Below are 22,226 nucleotides of genomic sequence, written 5' to 3'. Positions count from 1 at the left end.
CCGTAAACTCGAGGAACAGCACCTCATCTTCCGATTAGGCACTCTGCAGCCTTCCGGACTCAATATCGAGTTCAACAATTTCAGATCATAACCTCGGCCCCTATTTCATTTTTTCTTGTAATTTTTCCACTCCTTTCCCCCCCCCCCCTTTCCTTTTGTTTCTCTCTCACACCTGGCAGCTATCTCTTGCCCTGCCAGTACACTTTACACCTAATCTCAGCCTATTACCATCTCGTCTAGCTTCTAATACCTTTTATTGTCTCTTTTTTACTTCTTTTGTTTCTTTTATTCTTTTGTCCGATCGCAGCCCTGCCTCTGATCTATCTTTTCTTTCCAGTTTTGAAGAAGGGTTCGACCCGAAACGTCAACTCAAATTTCTGTCCACGGATGTTGCCTGACCTGATGAGTTTTTCCAGCATTTTCTGTTGTTATTTCTAGATACATTATACTCGGTCCCCTCATCTATGTCATTGATATAGATCATAAATAGCTGAGGCCCAAGCACTGATCCTTGTGGTACCCCACTAGTTACAACCCAAAAATAACCTGTTTATTCCTACTCTCTGTTTTCTGTCCATTAACCAATCCTCAATCCATGCTAATATATTACCGCCAATCCCATGAGCCCTAATTTTGTGTAACAACCTCGTGTGGCACCTTATCAAATGCTTTTTGAAAATCCAAATGCTCTACATCCACTGGGTTCAGCCTTATCTAGCCTGCTAGTTACAATCTCAAAAAACAGATTTATCAAACATGATTTCCATTTCATAAATCCGTATTGACTCTGCCCAATCATATTATGAATTTCTAAGTGCCCTGTTACCTAGTCCCAAATAATAGATTATAGCATTTTCCCTACTACTGATGTCAGGCTAATTGGCCTATAGTTCCCTGTTTTCTCTCTCCCTCCTTTCTTGACTAGCGGGTTTACATTTGCTACCTTCCAATCCATGAGGACCGTTCTAGAATCTAGGGAATTCTGGAAGATCAAAACCAGTGCATCCACTATCTCCGTAGCCACTTCTTTTAAAAGCCTAGGATGTAGGCCATCAGGTTCAGGGGATTTGTCGACTTTTGGTCCGATTAATTTCTCCAATATTATTTCTTTACTAATACTAATTTCTTTATTTTTGCTAGACCTTTGGTTCCCCATGCTTTCCGGAATGTTTTTTGAGTCTTCTACCGTGAAGACAGATACAAAGTATTTGTTTAATGTCTCTGCCATTTCCTTATTCCTCATTATAATTTCTCCTGTCTCTGCCTCTTACTTCCACTTATCTCTTCCTTTTTACATACCTATAGAAGCGTTTACAATCTGTTTTATGTCTCTTGCTAGTTTACTCTTATATTCTCTTTTTCTTTATTAATTTCTTGGTCATCTTTTGCTGAATTCTAAAATCCTCCCAATCCTCAGGCTTACTACTCTTTTTGGCAACATTATAAGCCTCTTCCTTTAATCTAATACCATCTTTAACTTCTTTTGTTAGCCATGGTTGGACCATTTTTCCCATGGGGTTTTTACTCCTTCAGGGAATATATATTTGTTGCAAATTATGAATTAGTTCTTTAAATGTTTGCCATTGCTTATTTACCATCATATTTTTAAATCCAGTTTCCCAATCTACCATAGCCAACTCACCCCTCATACCTATGTAGTTTACTTTGTTCAGATTTAAGACACTAGTTTCAGACTTAACTAAATCACTCTCAAAATCAATATAAAATTCTATCAACAACAACAACAACAACTTGTATTTATATAGTGCCTTTAACGTAGTAAAATATCCCAAGGCACTGCACAGGATTATTTTAAGACAAAAAAAAATGTGATATCGAGACACATAAGGATAAATTAGGGCAGGTGACCAAGAGCTTGGTCAAAGAGGTAGGTTTTAAGGGGTGTCTTAAAGGAGGAAAGAGAGGTAGCAAGGTGGAGAGGTTTAGGGAGGGAATTTCAGAGCTTAGGGCCTAGGCAACAGAAGGCATGGCCACCAAAGGTTGAGCGATTATAATCAGGGATGCTCAAGAGGGCAGAATTAGAGGAGTGCAGATATCTCAGGGGGTTGTGGGGCTGAAGAAGATTACAGTAATAGGAAGGGGCGAGGCCATGGAGGGATTTGAAAACAAGGATGAGAATTTTTAAATCGAGGCATTGCTTAACCGGGAGCCAATGTAGGTCAGCGAGCACAGGGGAGATTGGCGAACGGGACTTGGTGCGAGTTTTGGATGACCTCAAGTTTACGTAGGGTGGAATGTGGGAGGCCAGCCAGGAGTGCATTGGAATAGTCAAGTCTAGAGGTAACAAAGGCATGGATGAGGGTTTCAGCAGCTGATGAGGTGAGGCAAGGGCGGAGATGGGCGATGTTATGGAGGTGGAAGTAGGCGGTCTTTGTTATGCTGCGGATATGTGGTTGGAAGCTCATTTCAGGGTCAAATATGACACCAAGGTTGCCAACAGTGTGGTTCAGCCTCAGATAGATGTTAGGGAGAGGGATGGAGTTAGTGACTAGGGAACGGAGTTTGTGGCGGGGACCGAAACAATGGCTTCGATCTTCCCAATATTTAATTGGAGAAAATTTTTGCTCATCCAGAACTGTATGTCGGACAAGCAGTCTGACAATTTAGACACCGTGGAGGGGTCAAGAGAAGAAGTAGTGAGGTAGAGCTGGGTGTCATCAGCGTACATGTGGAAACTGATGCTGTGTTTTCGGATGATGTCGTCAAGGGGCAACATGTAAATGAGAAATAGGATCATATTATGATCACTCTTTCCCAGAGGCTCCTTTACTACAAGGTTATTAACTCTTTCTTATTGCACAATACTAGATCTAAAATAACCTGTTCCCAAGTTGGTTCCTTGACATACTGCTCTAGAAAACTATCTTGAATATATTCCATGAACTCGTCCTCCACACTATTACTGCAAATTTGGTTTGCCCAGTCTATATGAAAATTAAAGTCCCCCATGATTATTGTATTACCCTTGTTACATGCACCTCTAAATTCCTGATTTATACTCTGCCCGACACTACAATTACTGTTAGGAGGCCTATAAACTACTCTCATCAGTGTTTTCTGCCCCTTGTTGTTTCTTAGCTCTACCCAAACTGATTCTATATCTTGATTTTCTGAGCTAAGATCCTTTCTCTCTACTCTCTTTATCCCATCCTTTATTATTAGGGCTACCCCCTCCTTTCCATTTTGCCTATCTCTTCCAAAAGTCAAGTATCCTGGGATATTTAGTTCCCAACCTTGGTCACTCTGCAACCATTTTTTGCAGTATGTTCCTATGTTTAATTTTGCTTACATGTCTTGTGTTCTATAAACTTCAGAAAGTGTCATAAATTAAGAGAGAGAGAGAGACTGGGGTCAGGGAGAGTGATAGAGAGGGGAGAGAAAAGGTGAGAGAGTCTCTCCATTTTACTGCTAGTTTCAGTTTTTAAAATACACCAGTTGAATTGCAAATATACCTAAATGTTGGACAGAAAGACCAGCTGGCCCATCTAGCCTGTCCCATAGAGATGATATAGACATTCCCTACCCACCCAGAACCATGTAATCTCCTGGGAGAGGCAAAAAAAAGATAAAAACCCAGGCCAATTAGGGGGAAAACATCTGGTAAATTTCTCTCTGATCCCTCTAGGCAATTAAACATAGTCCAGGAGATCACATTGACACTGCCTATATTACAGGGTACCTATCTCTTGTACAACCTGATCTCTGCCCCAGACAGAAACAGATCCAGCTCTCTCTTGAAGACATACAATGAATCAGCACTCACCACACAAGCTGGCAGTCTGTTCCACAGGGTTACTATTCTCTGGGAAAAGAAGAACCGCCTAACATCCAACCTAGTTCTGCCCTTACGTAACTTATAAGTGTGACTCCTGGGCCTCCCTAACCTATCCAGTTGAAATAATTTGTTCATGCCAAGACAATATTGTCCCTTCATTATTTTATGAACCAACTTCCAGTGACTTCAATGGAAATGAAAACCGAGAAAGATGTATAACGGGCAGCTGAATCAATATTTATACTATCATCCAAAGTCAAAATGACGTTCGATGTGTTTGTTTAATTGTGGCTCTCGGCATCCTCCGAAGGGCCAATCAAGGCACTTGTCACTGCCTCCTTATGAGCAGCGGCCCCAACTGCCCCACCCACTCTTTTGCTGACCTTCCTGCCCAGCGTGCCTGCTGGTTGCTAATCTTGCCAACCTGCTTCCTGTCCCACTTTCCGCTCCCAGCGCTGACCCTGTGGACTTTGCCAGCGGATCTTCTATCACCGTCCCTCTCCGCATCTCCCTCTAGAACGTCCATTCACTTGTGAACAAGGCCTTTGCCTTCCATGAGCATATTGTGATGTTTGCATGGCCTTGACGGAAACCTGGCTATGGATTGATGACACCTTCCCTCTAAATGAAGCTTCCCCGCCTGGCTATACCTTTCACCACTTGCCTCGCCCAAACCGCTGCGGTGGCAGTGTAGGCCATATCACCAAATCACATCTTGGTCTGTCCCTCTACTCCTCTGGCAACTTCTCCTCCTTTGAGCATTTCACTTTGTTCCACCTCTGTCACCTCTCATTCAATATCTTCGTTCACTATCGCCCACCCAAGTACCACACCAAGTTTCTCACCAAGATATCTTCACTGCTTTCCTCCCTCTGCCTCTGCACTGAGCGACTTCTCATCCTCAGTGATTTCAACCTCCATCTCAACTCATCGTGCTCTCTCTCCTCTGAGTTCACTGCACTCCAATCCTCCCTAAATCTCTCCCTCCATATAAACTCCCCTACCCATATTCACCGCCCCCCCTCGACCTTGCCATCTCATGTGGCCTCGCTACTCCCATTGTGTCAATCACGGATAAGGCCATCTCTGATCATTTCCTTGTATCCCTTTCCACCCACATCTCCCTTCCCTTTCACAACCCCACTTCCTTCTGCATCCACCCCTGGAAAGAAAATCTCTCCCACGTCACTTACAACTGCACTTTCTAATTCCCAACTGTCTAGCCTTTTGCCCTCCATTCATCATGACATTTCTGCAGCTACCGATCTGCTCAATCACACCATCACCTCCACATTTGATGCCCTTCTCCTCATTAATACCGTTACTCTCTCTCACCTTGGTCGTACCCCCGGTATGGCCCTCATTTCCACTCCCTTTAGTCCAAGGGATGCAGACTTGAACGTCCACGGTGGACAACTGGCTTAACCATTCATCACCAGATCTGGCTGGACCGCATAAAGCATTATCGGGTCCTGCTCTCATCTGCCAAAACTGCTCACTATTCCAGGATCATACTGAAATGTAAAGATAACCCCGACTTCTCTTCTCCACTACAAACCGTCTTCTTAAACCCCTCTCCCATGCCTTCTCCACCCTCACCTCCAACAACAAGTGCAAGGAGCTCATGGACTTCTTTGTCACAAAGATTGAGACAATCCGTTCAGCTGCCTCTGCCACTTCCCTCCCTTTCCCTAGCCCACTGGGTGAAACTTTCCCTAAGTTTCATCCCTGTCCTAGCCATGAACTCGCATTTTTCTCTAGTTTCGCTCCTATTTCCCATCATACCCTCTCCAAGCTCACCTTGTCCGTTAGATTCATCTCCTGCTCCCTCGACCCTATTACCACTAAACTGCTGACCACACAGCTTCCCTTCCAGGTCCCCATGTTAGCTGATGTTGTTAATGGTTCCATCTCCTCAGGTACTGCTCCTCCTCCCCTTCAAATCTGCAGCCATCACCCCTCTCCTCAAAAAACCCACCTTTGACTGCTCTGTCCTTGCAAACTATAGCCCCACCTCCAACCCCTTTTTCATCTTCAAAGTCCTTGAACGTGTTATCGCCTCCCAAATCCGTGCCCATCTTTCCCGTAATTCCATGTTTGAATCCCTCCAATCAGCTTTCTGACCTCGCCAGAGTACTGAAACAGCCTTATCAAAGTCACAAATGACATCCTGTGTGACTGTGACTGTGGTAAACTGTCCCTCCTCATCCTTCTCAACCTGTCAAGATTGATAGATTTTTTTTAGGCAAGGATATTAAGGATTATGGAACCAAGGTGGGTAGATAGAATTAAGACACAGATCAGCCATGACCTATTGAATGGAGAAACAGGCTCGGTTCACCACACCATGCTCCTCCAATGCCCCTCCTCCATCGTCCAGCTGGGTAGGACTGGTTCCATTCTTATCTACAGAAAATGCTGGAAACACTCAGCAGGTCAGGCAGCATCTGTGGAGAGAGAAACAGAGTTGAGGTCGATGACCTTTCGTCAGAACTGGAAAAAGTTAGTGATGTAACAGAGGCAAGGAAAGGGGGGAGGGGAGGAAAGAACAAAAGGGAAGGCCTGTGATATGATGGAAGGTAGCAGAGATTAAAAGACAAAAGGGATGATGATACAAGGCAAAAGGAGATGGTAATGGGACAAGTTAAGAAACAAAAGATGACTCTAGAGGCGGTGTAAATGGCAATGGCAGAATCATCAACAGGAAAATGGGGGCAGAGGTACTGATCTGAAATTGTTGAACTCAGTGTTGAGTCCGGAAGGCTGTAAAGTGCCTAATCGAAAGATGAGGTGCTGTGCCTCGAGCTTACATTGAGCTTCATTGGAACAGTGTAGATGGCCGAGAACAGAGTGGGAGAATTAAAATTACAGGCTACTGAAGATCCAACTAAATGTACCACGTGGGAGGCACTTGGAGACCTCCTTTTAATGGGGGTGGATGCAGATGTTCTTGCAGCTGCCACTGGCCCCCACAATGCATGACATCGATGAGAATCCCTCTCTGATGGTGGCACAAAGATTGGAATTAGTCTTGGCCATACCCGCACCCATATGCCGCACACCTTGTGAGAGTGAATGCAGAGCCCACATACACGGTGATGCTCTGCAATCATCCTCCTCTTCATTATAGGCCCCTAAAATCATCATCCACATGCTCCAGAGTTGGGGATGGACTGCTCCTGGGCCTCTACTTAGGAATGGCAAGGTTCTCCTTCTACTCCCGCATCATAGAAACATAGAAACATAGAAGATAGGAGCAGGAGTAGGCCATTCGGCCCCTCGAGCCTGCTCCGCCATTCAATGCGATCATGGCTGATCATCCAAATACAGTACCCGGTCCCTGCTTTCTCCCCATACCCCTTGATCCCTTTAGCCTTAAGAAATATATCCAACTCCTTCTTGAATATATTTAATGAATTGGCCTCTACTGCCTTCTGTGGTAGAGAATTCCACAGGTTCACCACTCTCTGGGTGAAGAAATTCCTCCTCATTTCTGTCCTAAATGGCTTACCCCTTATCCTTAGACTGTGACCCCTGGTTCTGGACTCCCCGACCATCGGAAACATCCTTCCTGCATCTATTCTGTCCAGTCCTGTCAGAATTTTATAAGTTTCAATGAGATCCCCTCTCATTCTTCTAAACTCCAGTGAGCATAAGCCCAATCGACCCAATCTCTCCTCATACGTCATTCCTGCCATCCCAGGTATCAGCCTGGTGAATCTTCGCTGAACTCCTTCCATGGCAAGGACATCCTCCCTCAGATAAGGCGACCAAAACTGCACACAATACTCAAGATGTGGCCTCACCAAGGCCCTGTACAACTGCAGCAAGACATCCTTGTTCCTGTACTCAAACCCTCTCGGTACGAAGGCCAACATACCATTTGCCTTCTTAACTGCCTGCTGCACCCGCATGCTTACCTTCAGCGACTGGTGCACAAGGACACCCAGGTCTCATTGCACTTCCCCTTCTCCCAATCTATTGTCATTCAGATAATTGCCTTCCTGTTTTTGCCACTAAAGTGGATAACCTCACATTTATCCACGTTATATTGCATCTGCCATGCTTCTGCCCAATCACCCAACCTGTTCAAATCATCCTGGAGTTTCTCGGCATCCTCCTCACAGCACACACGCCCACCCAGCTTTGGGTCATCTGCAAATTTGGAGATATTACATCTAGTTCCCTTGTCTAGATCATTAATATATATTGTGAATAGCTGGGGTCCAAGGACCGATCCCTGCGGTACCCCACTAGTCACTGCCTGCCACTCGAAAAAAGACCCGTTTATTCCAACTCTTTGCTTTCTGTCTGCCAACCAGTTCTCTATTCAAGTCAATACCTTGCCCCCAATCCCATGTGCCTTAACTTTACACGCTAATCTCTTATGCGGGACCTTACCGAAAGCCTTCTGAAAGTCTAAATACACCACATCCACTGGTTCTCCCTTATCTATTTTACCAGTTACATCCTCAAAAAATTCCAGTAGATTAGTCAAGCACGATTTACCTTTTGTAAATCCATGTTGACTTTGTCCGATCCTGTCACTGTTTTCCAAGTGCGCTGCTATTACATCTTCTATAATGGACTCTAGCATTTTCCCCACTACCGATGTCAGGTTACCGGTCTGTAATTCACCGTTTTCTCTGTACCACCTTTTTTGAATAGTGGGGTAACATTAGCTACCCTCCAATCCATGGGTACTGTTCCAGATTCCATCGAATGTTGGAAGATGACCAGCAATGCATCTACTATTTCTAGGGCCAATTCCTTAAGTACCCTAGGATGTAGATTACCAGGCCCTGGGGATTTATCGGCCTTCAATCCCATCAATTTCCCTAACACCATTTCCCTACAAATACTGATTTCTTTCAGTTCCACCCTTTCATCAGACCCTATGTTCCCCGACATCTCTGGGAGGTTATTTGTGTCCTCCTTTGTGAAGACAGAACCAAAATATGTATTTAATTGGTCTGCCATTTCTTTGTTCCCCATTATAAATTCCCCCGATTCTGACTGCAAGGGACCTATGCTTGACTTCACCAATCTTTTTCTCTTCACATATCTATAAAAGCTTTTACAGTCAGTTTTTATGTTCCCTGCAAGCTTACTCTCATATTCTGTTTCCCTCCTCTTAATTAATCCCTTTGTCCTCCTTTGTTGAATCCTAAACTGCTCCCAATCCTCAGGTTTACTTCTTTTTCTGACCAATTTATATGTCCTCTCCTTGGATCTTATGCTATCCCTAATTTCCCTTGTTAGCCATGGTTGAGTCACCTTTCTTGTTTTATTTTTATGCCAAACTGGGATGAACAAATTCTGTAGTTCATCCATGCGGTCTTTGAATGTTTGCCATTGCCTATCCACCGTCCACCCTTTGAGTGACATTCCCCAATCAATCCTCTGGCATCCTTATAGCCAATGACTGACTCAATGACAACTGCACATCTAAACTAACTAGTTCACTCCGTGTGTGCCTCTTTGGGCTGCTGAGTGCCACTGGGAGTGCATGATGCAGTAGGGGGAATATCTTGGGTGGGTCTCCTCTGCTGAGGCTCCAGGCAGCTACACCACTGGTCTTCTTGTACTGCTTGAGCTTATGTTCCTTCTTCACAGATAAAAAGAATCACGTTAAGATTATTGCCTCCATTCCCGTCACCTCTTTTTCTGGGATTTCCGCACACTGATAGCAAGGTATATGATACACATGCAGTCTCTTTTACTACACCACAGATATCTGCTCAGAAGGGACCCACTTTGGTGGCAGGCACTCCAGCTTCATCATCTCTCACCTCTTGAGATTAATTGATGCCCAGCATCGCCATAGCCTCTTCCTCATGGGGTCTTCACACACAGATGTCTGCTAGTCCTCTGCCTATAGCCCTTTTTTTCAGCATTGTGGGCAATCATCTCCCACATGAGGAGGGTATGGTTTGGTGTGTTGGAGTGCGGCGTTACATTCTCCTACCCTTCCTTTTCCATTGATGTAATCTCTCACCTTTTGAAATGCAAGAATGGCAACTGTATGAGAAAATTGAAATGATAGATGAAAAAAGTATGTGCACATATGTCTGATAGAGGGATTCAGACGATAAAGTAATTGTACATTTCTTTCTCAATTACAACCAAGAGAGCAGTACTTGAACGCTTACAGCATGAAATATACATTTGTCTTTGTGATTTGTGATTCCATGGTTACTGATCGGTGTTCAGGTCAACTCTTCTCCTTCTCAGGTCACTGAGCCTCTTTCTGCATTACAGAGGTGTCCCGTTGGTCAGAGAGACTCGACTAACAGTTACAGCCACTTTTTTCCAGCCTGCATCAGTAGAATTTTTACCCTTTATCCCTTTAACACCCTCCTCAGCCTCATCCTACTTAAGAAACACTCTAACTCTCTGTCTGTTAAAATGCCACTTGATTCTGCCATGTCCAGTTTTAAGCACAGGCTGCCTGTAAATTATGTCACACTCTGGGCCTCCATTGGTGCATCTGCACTATTACTTGTGGGACTCTGACCATGTCTTGCCCAGCGTTATTCCAATGAGCTGACCCTGGAATTTTCGGTGGAGTCAGCTTCCTTGGCAATGGCTGCACACCTGGCAGTGGATCGCAGAACTTGCAATATCAGGGCCATAAGTCTGTGCTACACTGTGCGTACATGTTGTGTCTGTAATATTGGCCCCTATATTTACTTGGAGACGGGTTGGGAGCAGGCGGGTCCGATATTGCGCGGGGAACCCGGAAGTAAGTTCAGCGTGTCTGTCAGTGGCTTTTTAACTCAGCCAGTTCATTAGCATTTTACTTCCGGGTTTGCCATCCAGGCGCGGCAGTGGGCGTGAGGAGGACCCGCATGACTGCTCTGCTGCTCCCCTCTCTGCTATCCAGCTACAGGTCTCTGAACAGCAGGCTGGTGCTGGTGCTGGCACTGGTCATATTAGTCTTCGTCCAAGGTCTAATCTAAGGCAGCCATAGCGCCACCCATCCTGATGTGATTGAGAAAACCTCCAAAGTGTAGAAAGTAACTTTTCAGCAAAAGTACTGTGAACAAACCCTTTCCCACAAGCAGATAAGAAAACACATGTGATTACTGAGTCTTTATTGTAGTATTTCCATGAGATTGATTCAGACTCCTCTTTTGCCGCTGTGTTCTCGCCTTGCCTTCACTGGTGAGTTCCAGGAAGCCCGGGAAAACCGTAGATGCACCGTTAAATTAAAAAATCAGTTGAAATATCGCACTCATTGCATGATTACCATATGTTAATAGGCAACCTGCCTCTCTTGAGAGGGTTGCGTGCAAGCAGCCTAACGCGCTCCAGTTAAACCCGGAGGTCAGCGGGTTGGAACCGGCTTCCTGACACACTGACATTTTTGCCAGTTTTAACACCCCCACCTTAACCCAAACCCACCCATGCCTCCAGGTTAAATTCTCCACATTCTGTACCAATGTGTTGGGTCCCTGATATGGTATACGAGCATGTTGCATCTGTAATTCACTGTGTAAGCATGTTGGGTCTGTGATACACTCTGTGAACGTGTGGGTTCTGTGATACATTGGGGTAGATTTTCTTCTTTACTGTCTGGCTGTTAAGCATCGTCTGGGTGTGATCTGGCTGCCAAATTTCACTTTCAGCACTTCACCTAGGAGGTATTTAATGCCCAGGTGGTAAAGATGGAAATCTACCGAACTGTGTCAGTGCGTGAGGTTTACGATAAACTGGGCTCAATTTGTCTTAATACATCGCTACTGGGCTGGGATACAACCTCCGCCACGACCCCTGCACAGTTTCCTGGATTCACAGCAGATTCCCATAACATGTGGGGGAAGGGACGGGGAATCTACTCCATCAGTTTACTGCCCTGCCTAATGTCTCGGGCCTGTGTCTGTAACACACAGTGTTGTTTGTTGGGTCTCTGATATACTTTCAGTGTGTTGGGCCTTTGATACACTGTGCCACCACCCTATTTGTTTATATTTACATAGACACTGTAATTTTATATTTGCCAAACCTGATATATAACTTGTATTGCCTGAGCTGGGATGGGGACGAGGGGTTGGGAGGAGTGCACAAACCTATCTGATAATGTATTTTCTTGCATTGTTATTCCCAGCTGCTGAGAAGGAAAACTATAGTCTTCTGTGCTTAGATGGTACCAGAAAGTCCGTTGATGATTACAAGGACTGTCACTGGGCAAAAGTGCCAGCTCATGCAGTGGTGGTGAGAAGCGGTGCTATTGAAGATGAGAAGAATGAGGCGATTTGCAGATTCCTTTCGATAGCTCAGGTATGCAAGAATCTGCAGAATAGAACCTTTCACTCATCACTCTGTATCAAACACCCTTACCTTGGATGTGATGCATGGGGCTCTAAAAAAATTGTAACTTGTACTGCCATATAAAATCTCTTAGAAACATCCTGATTCATTTTACATGGAATAAAGCGCAGTGATTGTTGTTATATAGGCAAACATGGCAGCCAATTTGCACATGTCAAGATCCCACAAACACCATTTGGATGCATAACCAGTTAATCTGTTATCAGTAGTGTTGGTTGAGGGATGAATGTTGACCAGAATACCAGGCGAACACCCTGCTCTTTGAACAGTGCCATTGGATATTTTAAGCCTATCTGAACAGGTTTAACATCTCATCCGTAGGACAGCACCTCCTACAGCCTAGATTATGTGCTGAAGTCCTGGAGTGTGGTTGGAATCCACAATCTTCTGACTCAGGCTAGAGTGCTACCACTGAACCAAGCTAACACTGGTCTCTTTATTACACTCTTTTGTTGACTGCGCTAACCTTCATTCTATCCAGCTGTTCCAATGGACTTAGTGGGCTGGGTCATTTTACTTTAGAAAAGTGTATACTGTGAGGAGAATTGATTGAAGTCTTTAAAATAATGAAGGGATGAGAGAGGACTAGGGTACAAGCATAAGAATAAGGTTATTGACCAACATTCACTACAAGCCCACTGACTCCCACAGCTACCTGGACTACACTTCCTCCCACCCGCCTCCTGTAAGGACTCAATTCCATTCTCCCAGTTTCTCTGTCTCCGCCGCATCTGCTCCGACGATGCCACCTTCCACACCAGTGCTTCCGACATGTCTTCTTTTTTCCTTAACCGAGGATTCCCCTCTACCGTGGTTGACACGGCCCTCGACCGGGTTCATTCTATCTCCCGCACTTCAGCCCTCACCCCTGCCCCTCCCTCCCGGAACCATGATAGGGTTCCCCTTGTCCTCACCTTTCACCCCACCAGCCTCCACATTCAACGGATAATCCTCCGCCATTTCCGCCACCTCCAACGTGATCCCACCACCAAACGCATCTTCCCTCCCCTCCCCTTTCAGCATTCCGTAGGGACCGCTTCCTCGGAGACACCCAAGTCCACTCCTCTATCACCCCCAGCACCCCTTCCCCTTTGCCCGGCACCTTCCCGTGCAAGCGCAGAAGATGCAACACCTGCCCTTATACCTCTTCCCTTCCCACTGTCCAGGGCCCCAAACACCAGGTGAAACAGCGATTTACTTGTACTTTTTGCAATCTAGTATACTGTATTCGCTGCTCACGATGTGGTCTCCTCTACATTGGGGAGACCAAAGGCAGATTGTGTGACCGCTTTGCGGAACACCTCCGTTCAGTCCGTAAGGGTGACCCCGAGCTTCCGGTCGCCTGTCTTTTCAATTCACCGCTCCATTCCCACTCGGACCTCACCGTCTGCGGCCTCTTGCATTGTTCCATGGAAGCTCACCGTAAACTCGAGGAACAGCACCTCATCTTCCGATTAGGCACTTTACAGCCTTCCGGACTCAATATCGAGTTGAACAACTTCAGATCATAACCTCGGCCCCTATTATATTTTTATATTTTTTATCCACACTTTTGGTTTGTGACTTTTCCTTTTCTCTCTCTCTCTCCCACATGACAGCTGTCTCTCACACTGCCGGCGCATTTCACACTTCATCTGGAGCCATTGTCTGTCTCTTTACCTGTCCTATTACTATCTCGTCTCACCTTGAATATCTCTTAATGTCTCTTCTTTCATCCCCGCCCCCATTTCCCAGCCCCCAAACTGCCTTTTGTTTCATTTCCTACCTTTTCTCCCAGTTCTGTAGAAGGGTTTCGACCCAAAACGTTGACTCTATTTCTCTCTCCACGGATGTTGCCTGGCCTGCTGAGTTTTTCCAGCATTTTCTGTTGTTATTTAGCATAAGAATAGAACTAGGTTAGATTTTAGGCAACTTTTCTTTTTGCAGAGGGTCATTGACCTTTGGAACAAAGTGCCAGTCAGTGTACTAAAGGTTCAAAAGGGAGTTGGATGAGTTTCTAACTGGCCAATAAGAACGTTTTTACAAAAGGTTAAGAGGAGCATTGGGCGATGTGCCTCATGATCACTGATCTCCTGGAACTTGTTTTGATTACCTTTGGCGGTTGGAGAGGAATTTCCCACAATTTGTTCCCCTTGAATTGGTCTAGGGTTCTTTCTCTGTTTTTTCGCAACTCCCAGACCGTGTGGCCGCTGGTGGGTGGGAGGCGATGGAGGTCATGATGCTCAGCTGCACCAGGATGATATGGGATAGCCTTAATGGACCAGCTGCTGTTTACCTGTCTGTTATTTCTGCATGCATGTTGAGATCAAATATAACCCAAAATTCACAGATCAAAAAGAACTCAAAAATTCACAGATCAAATATAATTCATAATCTATTGAGATCAAATATCAGGTCCTCACCCAGGATTCTCTTTGCATCTTGTGGTTATTTCTATAGGTTTATTTTTAAGGACATGAGAAAAGGATACATCTCACCAAATGTAACTCGTTGGCATCGCTTTTTGTAACTTATGGGCAGTTTATGCTATGGACACCCACACACCAAGAACTGCCCAGGCTCAATTCATATAGCCCCAACAGAGGCTTCAGAGAGAGGAAATTTTCATCTCCTTAGTGTGGGCTGGATCAGAACCCAGAGCTGAAATGAAAATGCTCTCACTCACTGGCCCATCCAATACTCCCTAAAGAAAGTGATGCCTGTTCACCCGACGCTGTAACAAGAAACCAGTTATATACTTGTACCTTGACTTCTAGTTAGAAACTAAGGCATTGAGCTTTCTCCTTAATTTTACACTGATGTTCCCTAAACACTGGCAGAATACGACCGGGTAATTGCTTTTAGATTTTTGTAAGCTGTTTACTAACACGACTAGAAATAGCAATGTAAAGGAACTACTCCATGGTGAGCTTATGGGGGTTGGTTCAGGTCAGCTGCTCTCTTTTTCAGAGCTTCAAACCATTTCTGAAAGTCTGTTGAGAGTTATTACTGCACTTGTTTCAGACATCTTATAGAGCTATAGAGTGGTGATATTGGGGGACTTTAATTACCCAAATATCGATTGGGATAATGCTAGGGTAAAGGGAAAAGAGGGGGAGGAATTTCTGAAATGTATTCAGGAGAATTTCTTTGACCAATATGTTCTTGGCCCAATTAGGAAGGAGGCATTGCTGGATCTGGTGCTGGGGAATGAAGTGGGCCAGGTCGTTCAAGTGTCTGTGGGAGAATACTTGGGTACGAGTGATCATCGTATCATAAGATTTAGATTAGCAATGGAGAGGAGTAAGGAACAATCTAGAGTGGAACTTCTAAACTGGAATAGGGATAACTTCAATGGAATGTGAAAGGATCTAGCCAGGGTAAAATGGAACCAAAGACTGACAGGAAAAACTGTAACGGAACAATGGGTGATCTTTAAGGAGGAGATGTTCCAAGTACAGGCTAGGTACATTCCAACAAGAGGGAAGGGTAAGGGAACCAAAGCCAGGGCTCCTTGGATGACGAGGGAGATAGAGAAGATGATGAAACAAAAGAAGAGGGTGTATGATGAATGTCAGGTGAAATCTTCAAGGGAGAACCAGACCAAATACAATAAGTTGAGAGGGGAAGTGAAGATGAAAATAAGATTGGCAAAAAGAGAATATGAGAGTAGAATGGCGTTTAACATAAAAGGGAACCCAAAAATCTTCTACCGGTATGTAAATAGGAAGTGGGTAGTAAGAGGTGGTGTGGGGCCTATTAGGGACAAAGAAGGTGATATATGCTTAGAGGCGCAGGGTAAGGCTAGAATACTGAATGAGTACTTTGTATTGGTGTTTACTAAGGAGGGGGATGCTGACAAAATATCGATAGAAGTGGAAAAGGTAGAAGCAATGGAAGGGATGAAAATTGATAGACAGGATGTACTAGAAAGGCTGGGTATGCTTAGAGTGGATAAGTCGCCTGGTCCAGATGGCTTGCATCCCAGGTTGCTAAGGGAATTGGGGGAGGAGATAGCAGAAGGGCTTGCCATAATTTTCCAATCTTCCCTCGATGTGGGGGAGGTGCCTGAGGATTGGAAAGTGGCAAATGTGATACCATTGTTCAAGAAAGGGTGTAAGGACAATCCTAGTAACTACAGGCCAGTCAGTATAACATCAGTTGTGGTTAAAGTTTTAGACACAATAATCAAGGAAAAAATTAATGGGCACTTGGAGAGGTTTAAGCTAATTAAGGAGAGCCAACACGGATTTGTAAAAAGCACATCGTGTTTGACTAATCTAATTGAATTTTTTGATGAAATAACAGGGAGGATTGATGAAGGGAATGCAATGGATGTTGTCAACATGGATTTTTGGAAGGCGTTTGACAAAGTACCCCATAGAAGGCTGGTTAACAAAATTGAGGCTCATGGAATAGATGAGTCAGTGGCAGCTTGGATAAGGAATTGGCTTAAGGACAGAAAACAGCAAGCTGTGGTAAATGGCTGTTTTTCAGACTGGAGGATGGTAGACAGTGGTGTTCCCCAAGTGTCAGTGCTGGGGCCACTGCTTTTTTTGATACATATAAATGACCTGGATATTGGAATACAGAGTAGAATTTCTAAATTTGCTGATGACACCAAACTTGGGGGTGTGGCAAACAATGATGATGATACCAATCAACTGCAACAGGACATAGAAAGGCTAGCAGAATGGGCAGACAAGTGGTAGATGGAATTTAATACAGGGAAGTGTGAGGTGATGCATTTTGGCAGAAGGAACAGGGAGAGGCAATATATACATAATGGCACAGTTTTAAAGAGTGTCCAGGGACAGAGGGAGCTAATGTGCATAGGTCCCTGAAGGTGGTGAGACATATTGAGAGAGTGGTTAGCAAAGCATATGGGATCTTGGGCTTCATAAATAGAGGTAATGGGCTGGATTTTCATTGAGGAGTCGGGCAGGAAGCGGGACTACAACTTTCGGGGTTGTTGTCCCGCCTCTATCGAGTTCTAGCCAACCCACACGATTTTGACTTGATTGACCTTGTTGAGCCCACCCAGCGGGCTCAGCAGGCCAATTAGGGTCCACCCGGCCACAGGTGACATCACAGATTGAAATTTCATCTGTCAAGATCTTTTGACAGATGAAACATCAGCGTTTCACAGCTGTTTGAAACTGTCAAACACTGACAATCTGTATTCTAAGTTAATTCCTTCCTCTCAGGATGATTTAGAGATCTCCCCGGAACAGAAAGCTGAATGCTGTAATTTTTGACAGCTCACAGCCATTCTGCTTTCTGTGCCAGTGAGATGAGGGACTCCCGAGATCTGAAGGAAGAAAGGCTGTAAAGGTAAGTAAAGGTATGTAAAACTTATTTAAACACTTTTACACACACCAAACACACTTACCTTTGCACTCATGCACCCATCACTCACCTGAACACCGGACATCTCGACCCCTCCAAGCCCTTCAGCCCGACGGTCCGCCTCCTCTAACTTGGCGTGGTTTGGAGCCGTCGGGAATCCCACACTTCAACATTAAAAATAGGGATTAGGCTAAAAACTGCCTGTTAACTACCTGTTAACAGGCAGTTAATTGGCACTAATCTCCTTCCCGCCTCGGGGAGGCGGGTCCCAGTGCGGGGCGAGTACCCGCCTCCTTTGAAACTGGCATGGAGGCGGGTTGGGAGCGGGATGGGTTCGGGACCCCCGATTTCGGGATTTTAACCCCCCACACGCCTCCAATCCCGCCACCACGGCCCAATGAAAATCCTGCCCATTGAGTACAAAAGTAGTGAAGCTATGCTGAACTTTTATAAAGCGCTGGTTAGGCCACAACTGGAGTATTGCATCCAGTTCTGGTCACCACACTTGAGGAAGGATCTGAAGGCACTTGAGAGGGTACAGAGGAGATTTACCAGAATGGTTCCGGGGATGGGGGATCATAGCTACAAGGACAGGTTGGAGAAGCTGGATTTGTTTTCATTAGAGCAAAGGAGGTTGAGGGGTGATTTGATAGAGGTGTACAAGATTATGACGGGTTTGGATAGGCTAGACCAGGAAAGGCTGTTCCCACTAGTTAATGGTACAAGGACTAGGGGACACAGATTTAAGGTTTTGGGCAAGAGATACAGGGGGAACGTGAGGAAAAACTTTTTTATGCAGTGAGTGGTGAGGACCTGGAACTCGCTGCTGACAGAAGTGGTGGAAGCGGAGACACTCAATGTTTTCGAGGGGAGACTGGATAGGCACGTGAGGGAAATAAATTTGCAGGGCTACGGGGATAGAGCAGGGGAATGGGACTGACTGGATTGCTCTACAGAGAGCTGATATGGACTCGATGGGCTGAATGGCCTCCTTCTGTGCCGTTATGACTCTATGACTATGATCAATAAATGCTCTCCACAAGCGAGCACGAGTGAAGGTTGTGTGCTTTTGGCCAGGGAGCCTTCAGCTCTTGGTACAGGGCCTGGTTTGTAGTAGCGACTTAGTAGAGAAACAAGAACCTCTAAGTGCTGGTTTCAAATTATAATATTGAAAATGTGGCAGGATGAAATGTTCCTGCTGCTGCTGATGGCTGAGATCATGTTCGGACATTCCAGGCAAGTTATTAACTGAATGATAATTGAGGGTTTTTAGTTTGATAAGTTTTAGTTTAATACTTGAGTTTAAAGAGGATTCATATAAACACCAGTGGGTTTCCAAATGTCATGTTTTGCAGCAAAGATTTGGGCCACAGAGTGCGGGAACATTTAAACTCTTCAGTTCAACAAAATATGTCTGGAAGGACTTGATGTTTAAAGACGCAACAGAAAACCTGATTCACCTTCCCAAAGGAATAGATTACTTTCTGTATCTCGGCAATAAGTATGCAAATGCTCTAAAGGCTATTAAGAAAGGTAGGAGTTTGTTTCGGTGATAATTAAAAGTAACTGATGCCTTGTTTGCACTGGAATCACCCTTGTTCATCTTGGTCCGACTCCAGATCAGGATTTGTTGCGTGATATTTGCAAGCCTTCCAGCTGAGGCACCTGGGCAGCTCTCTAACTCTAGTAGTGGATGCCTATTCAAAGGGTCCAAGATCAAATCTCAGCCTCAAATGACCTCTGATCTTGACTAAACTCTGTGGGCATGATCCATAGCTTTTCCATTAATTCATCCATCACAAGAAAGATGTGAGGTTCTAGCTCTCTCACCCAAATGAATAGAGATGCTGGCACAGAGTGACGGACAGAGAGGAGTGGAATCTAAAAAGCAAAGCACAACCAGCACAATGGCTACTCCTGTTACCTGACACAAGTGGCACAGATCAAAGGTGGATTAGACTCCAGACGTGATTCTGGAACCACACTGGTTGGTGCGGTGAGTATGTGACCGAGTGGATGGGTGGGGTGTTAACTCCGAGTTGAATTTCAGAGTACCCTATACTCTGGAATTGAATTCTACTTCAGAATAAAAGTAGCAATGTGGTAATTTAAAGTGATTGTGTGCAAGACATTCTGCGCTCAATTCTCTGAGTGTTCACATATTCCAGTTGTGCTGCAGATTTAGTTTAAACGGGCAGCTAAAATAGTCAGAAACACATTTTACCAGACTTGAAGGACATACACTCCAATTGCATCATATTCATAAGGCTATCACTGGTTATCCAACAATGTCTGACCAGTTAACTATTTAGGACTTATCTCCACTGATAAATTCCTGCAATTTTTTCAGGTGGTGAATCGGTAAAATGCTGATTTCCGCCCAATTTGAGAGAAAGAAAACCCGAATTTTTCATTTGTTTTCTTGCCAAAATATCGTGTCTGGTGATGAACGAGCATTGCATCCATGACATCAGCACACTGTGTGCTGAAAACCACTTGGTGCAAATTTTTGGTAGAAAAGAAATGAAAAAAAGTTCAATTTGGATTTTTTAAGGGGACACCCATCATCTGTGAGGAGAATATTCTTTATACTGCAGAAAATAGTATTTCATTCCTGCTAGATAATGAGCAAGGACATCAGGGTACTGATACAGTTACTGCACTCATTGTGCCCTGAAGACTGAGGTCACCAATCACACACCAAACTGTTCCCCTTGGAATAATCTCCAACAATTTTTATTATCCCATCATAAAAGTGATAGATAAGTGGCTGGATCCATAACAATAAATATTGGTTCTTCAATTTTTTTTAAACCCGTCAAGTGGTTAAATGCAAGTCTGTGTAAATAATTGTGGGTTGTCACTCAGTGTGATAAAACCTTTTTTCAGTCTCTTGCTTGCTTCTGAGTTTTAGTGATTTTCAAAGTATTTTTTATTTTTTATTGTGTTTTTCTAAATTTACCTGCTTTTTGGGGTCCAGTCTTTTTTCCTTATTGATTTTTTCTCATTTCTTTATACTGAAAATAAAAGCTGGAAGTTATTGGGGAAAACTGACTTTAATGATCCTTGTATACACTTAACAGAAAGCTGCCCTCAGTTTATATTCACAGACTTTACCTTCTTTGTGCTCTTTAAGTTGTGACCCATTCTCTGAGTGAGACGGCTGGGAGAATACCTTTTCCCCAGTTACATGCCAATCTCATCCTGCACCACTGCCAGGAGATTTAAAAGAACAGCTCATGGCAACACCCTCTCTGACTATAAGGGTGAGGACAACACAAAGGAGCTGAAAAGCAAGATGTGCTACCCTGTCTGAAATGCATTGCGGTTGTGTCCCACTCCAGTTGCTAATCTGTGTATAACATGCTCCAGCCCATCCGCTATCCTGTGTACAACACACACCAGCTTGTGTACTATCTTGTAAATATCACACACGAGCTTGAGTGCCATCCTGCATATACACTGTAACACACTGTGGATTGTATGTAATCCCATTGTAGCATGGCTACACTATAACCCAGTGTACCATTGTTGGTTGATTGTGAGCACACAAATTACACAGGTATCCTTGACATTAGATCTGTCATGACTGCATGCAGTAAACTCAATGCAAGCAGAACAGGAGCTGCATATATATACTGGGTAACTGCTGCCTGTATGGCTGGAAGGATTTCCAGGTGTAATTCCATTTTGTAATTCAGATGATGGTTACAATTTATTTGTGGCTTGGTCTTCTAGGTTATGGTGCCATCTTTCATCACTCCCAGATACCTGCTGGACCCTAATACCTAATTAATACAGTGGGTGCTATCATTCATCACCCTTCTCTGATGGGAATTATATCTACACTGAAGAACACGCAGCATGAATTATACATCAGCCTTTTAATTTTCTGTTGCCGGTTTTCTCCCCTCCTCTCCTGTAGATGCTGATCCCTCAATGGAGTCTGATTCCACAGGCTCTGCAGTCTCTGGTCTCTCACCTAAATGGCCATTCTTCATTTGTGCATCCAGACACCGAGGGAGTTAATTTCCACAAGGGTTCTGTAAAGTCTGTGGCCTAGAAATTCAGTGCCCTTAGCACCGATTTTGCGGCGCTAGAGGGCCTAGCGCTGCAATTGGCGCCGGTTCCTAAATTGCCTGGCGCCCTTCCGCGGCGGTAGACCGGTAGCGCTGCGCCGGCACCGATGACGTCATCGGTGTGCGCAGCGTCCCGGTTGCCGTGGTAACCCGGCCCCAAGCCGAAATTCAGTTGCGGCCGCCTTGCCAGTGGCAGCCGCAACTAAGACTCCGGCAAACGAGTGTTGCCGGAGTCTGCGCCGGCGCTTTAAGGAGGCGCGGCGGCCGGCCGCTTTCCCGCCGGCCGCCTGCCCGCAGCTCCCTCCCCGGACTTCTCCCCCCCCCCCCCCCCCGGAACAGATGCAAGCCCGGCACTTGTCCGAGGTGCCGGGCTCATTTTTGATGAGATTTGCGCGGGCCGCGGCCGGGTGCAGGCAGCTCCTCCTTAACGGAAGGAGGAGGCCTGCACTTCCCGAGCCTGCCGCACCGCAGTGGGCGCCGCAGCGCCGGAATAGCGCCGCAATGCGGCGCGTTGCGCCAGTTTTCAGGCGCTAAAACCCTTCAGTAGCGCCGGCAGCCGTTTGGGCGCGGCGCTACTGAATTTTTGGCGCGCGCAAAGGGCTTTAGCGCCGGCGCTAACTTCTGGCGCTAAAGCCCTGGCGCAGCGCAAACTCAATTTCTAGGCCTGTGTGTTATATTGCGAATGACTA

General features: G+C 45.1%; 1 protein-coding gene across 1 annotated transcript in view; it reads left to right on the top strand.

Moving 5' to 3' along the window:
• Positions 1-22,226, top strand: part of LOC147116019 (serotransferrin-1-like) — a 250,161-nt gene that overhangs the window by 176,070 nt on the left and 51,865 nt on the right. The window contains exons 7-8 of the mRNA XM_085990729.1: positions 11,907-12,079; positions 18,814-18,991. Coding sequence (XP_085846855.1) covers positions 11,907-12,079; positions 18,814-18,991 — 351 coding nt within the window. The remainder of the gene's footprint in view (positions 1-11,906; positions 12,080-18,813; positions 18,992-22,226) is intronic.

Source organism: Somniosus microcephalus, chromosome 6 (assembly GCF_052327205.1).
Source record: "Somniosus microcephalus isolate GS21.2 chromosome 6, FLI_Smic_1.0, whole genome shotgun sequence".
Taxonomy (NCBI): domain Eukaryota; kingdom Metazoa; phylum Chordata; class Chondrichthyes; order Squaliformes; family Somniosidae; genus Somniosus; species Somniosus microcephalus.
Note: the sequence above shows the minus strand (reverse complement) of the source record. Positions and strands in the feature narration are given on the sequence as shown.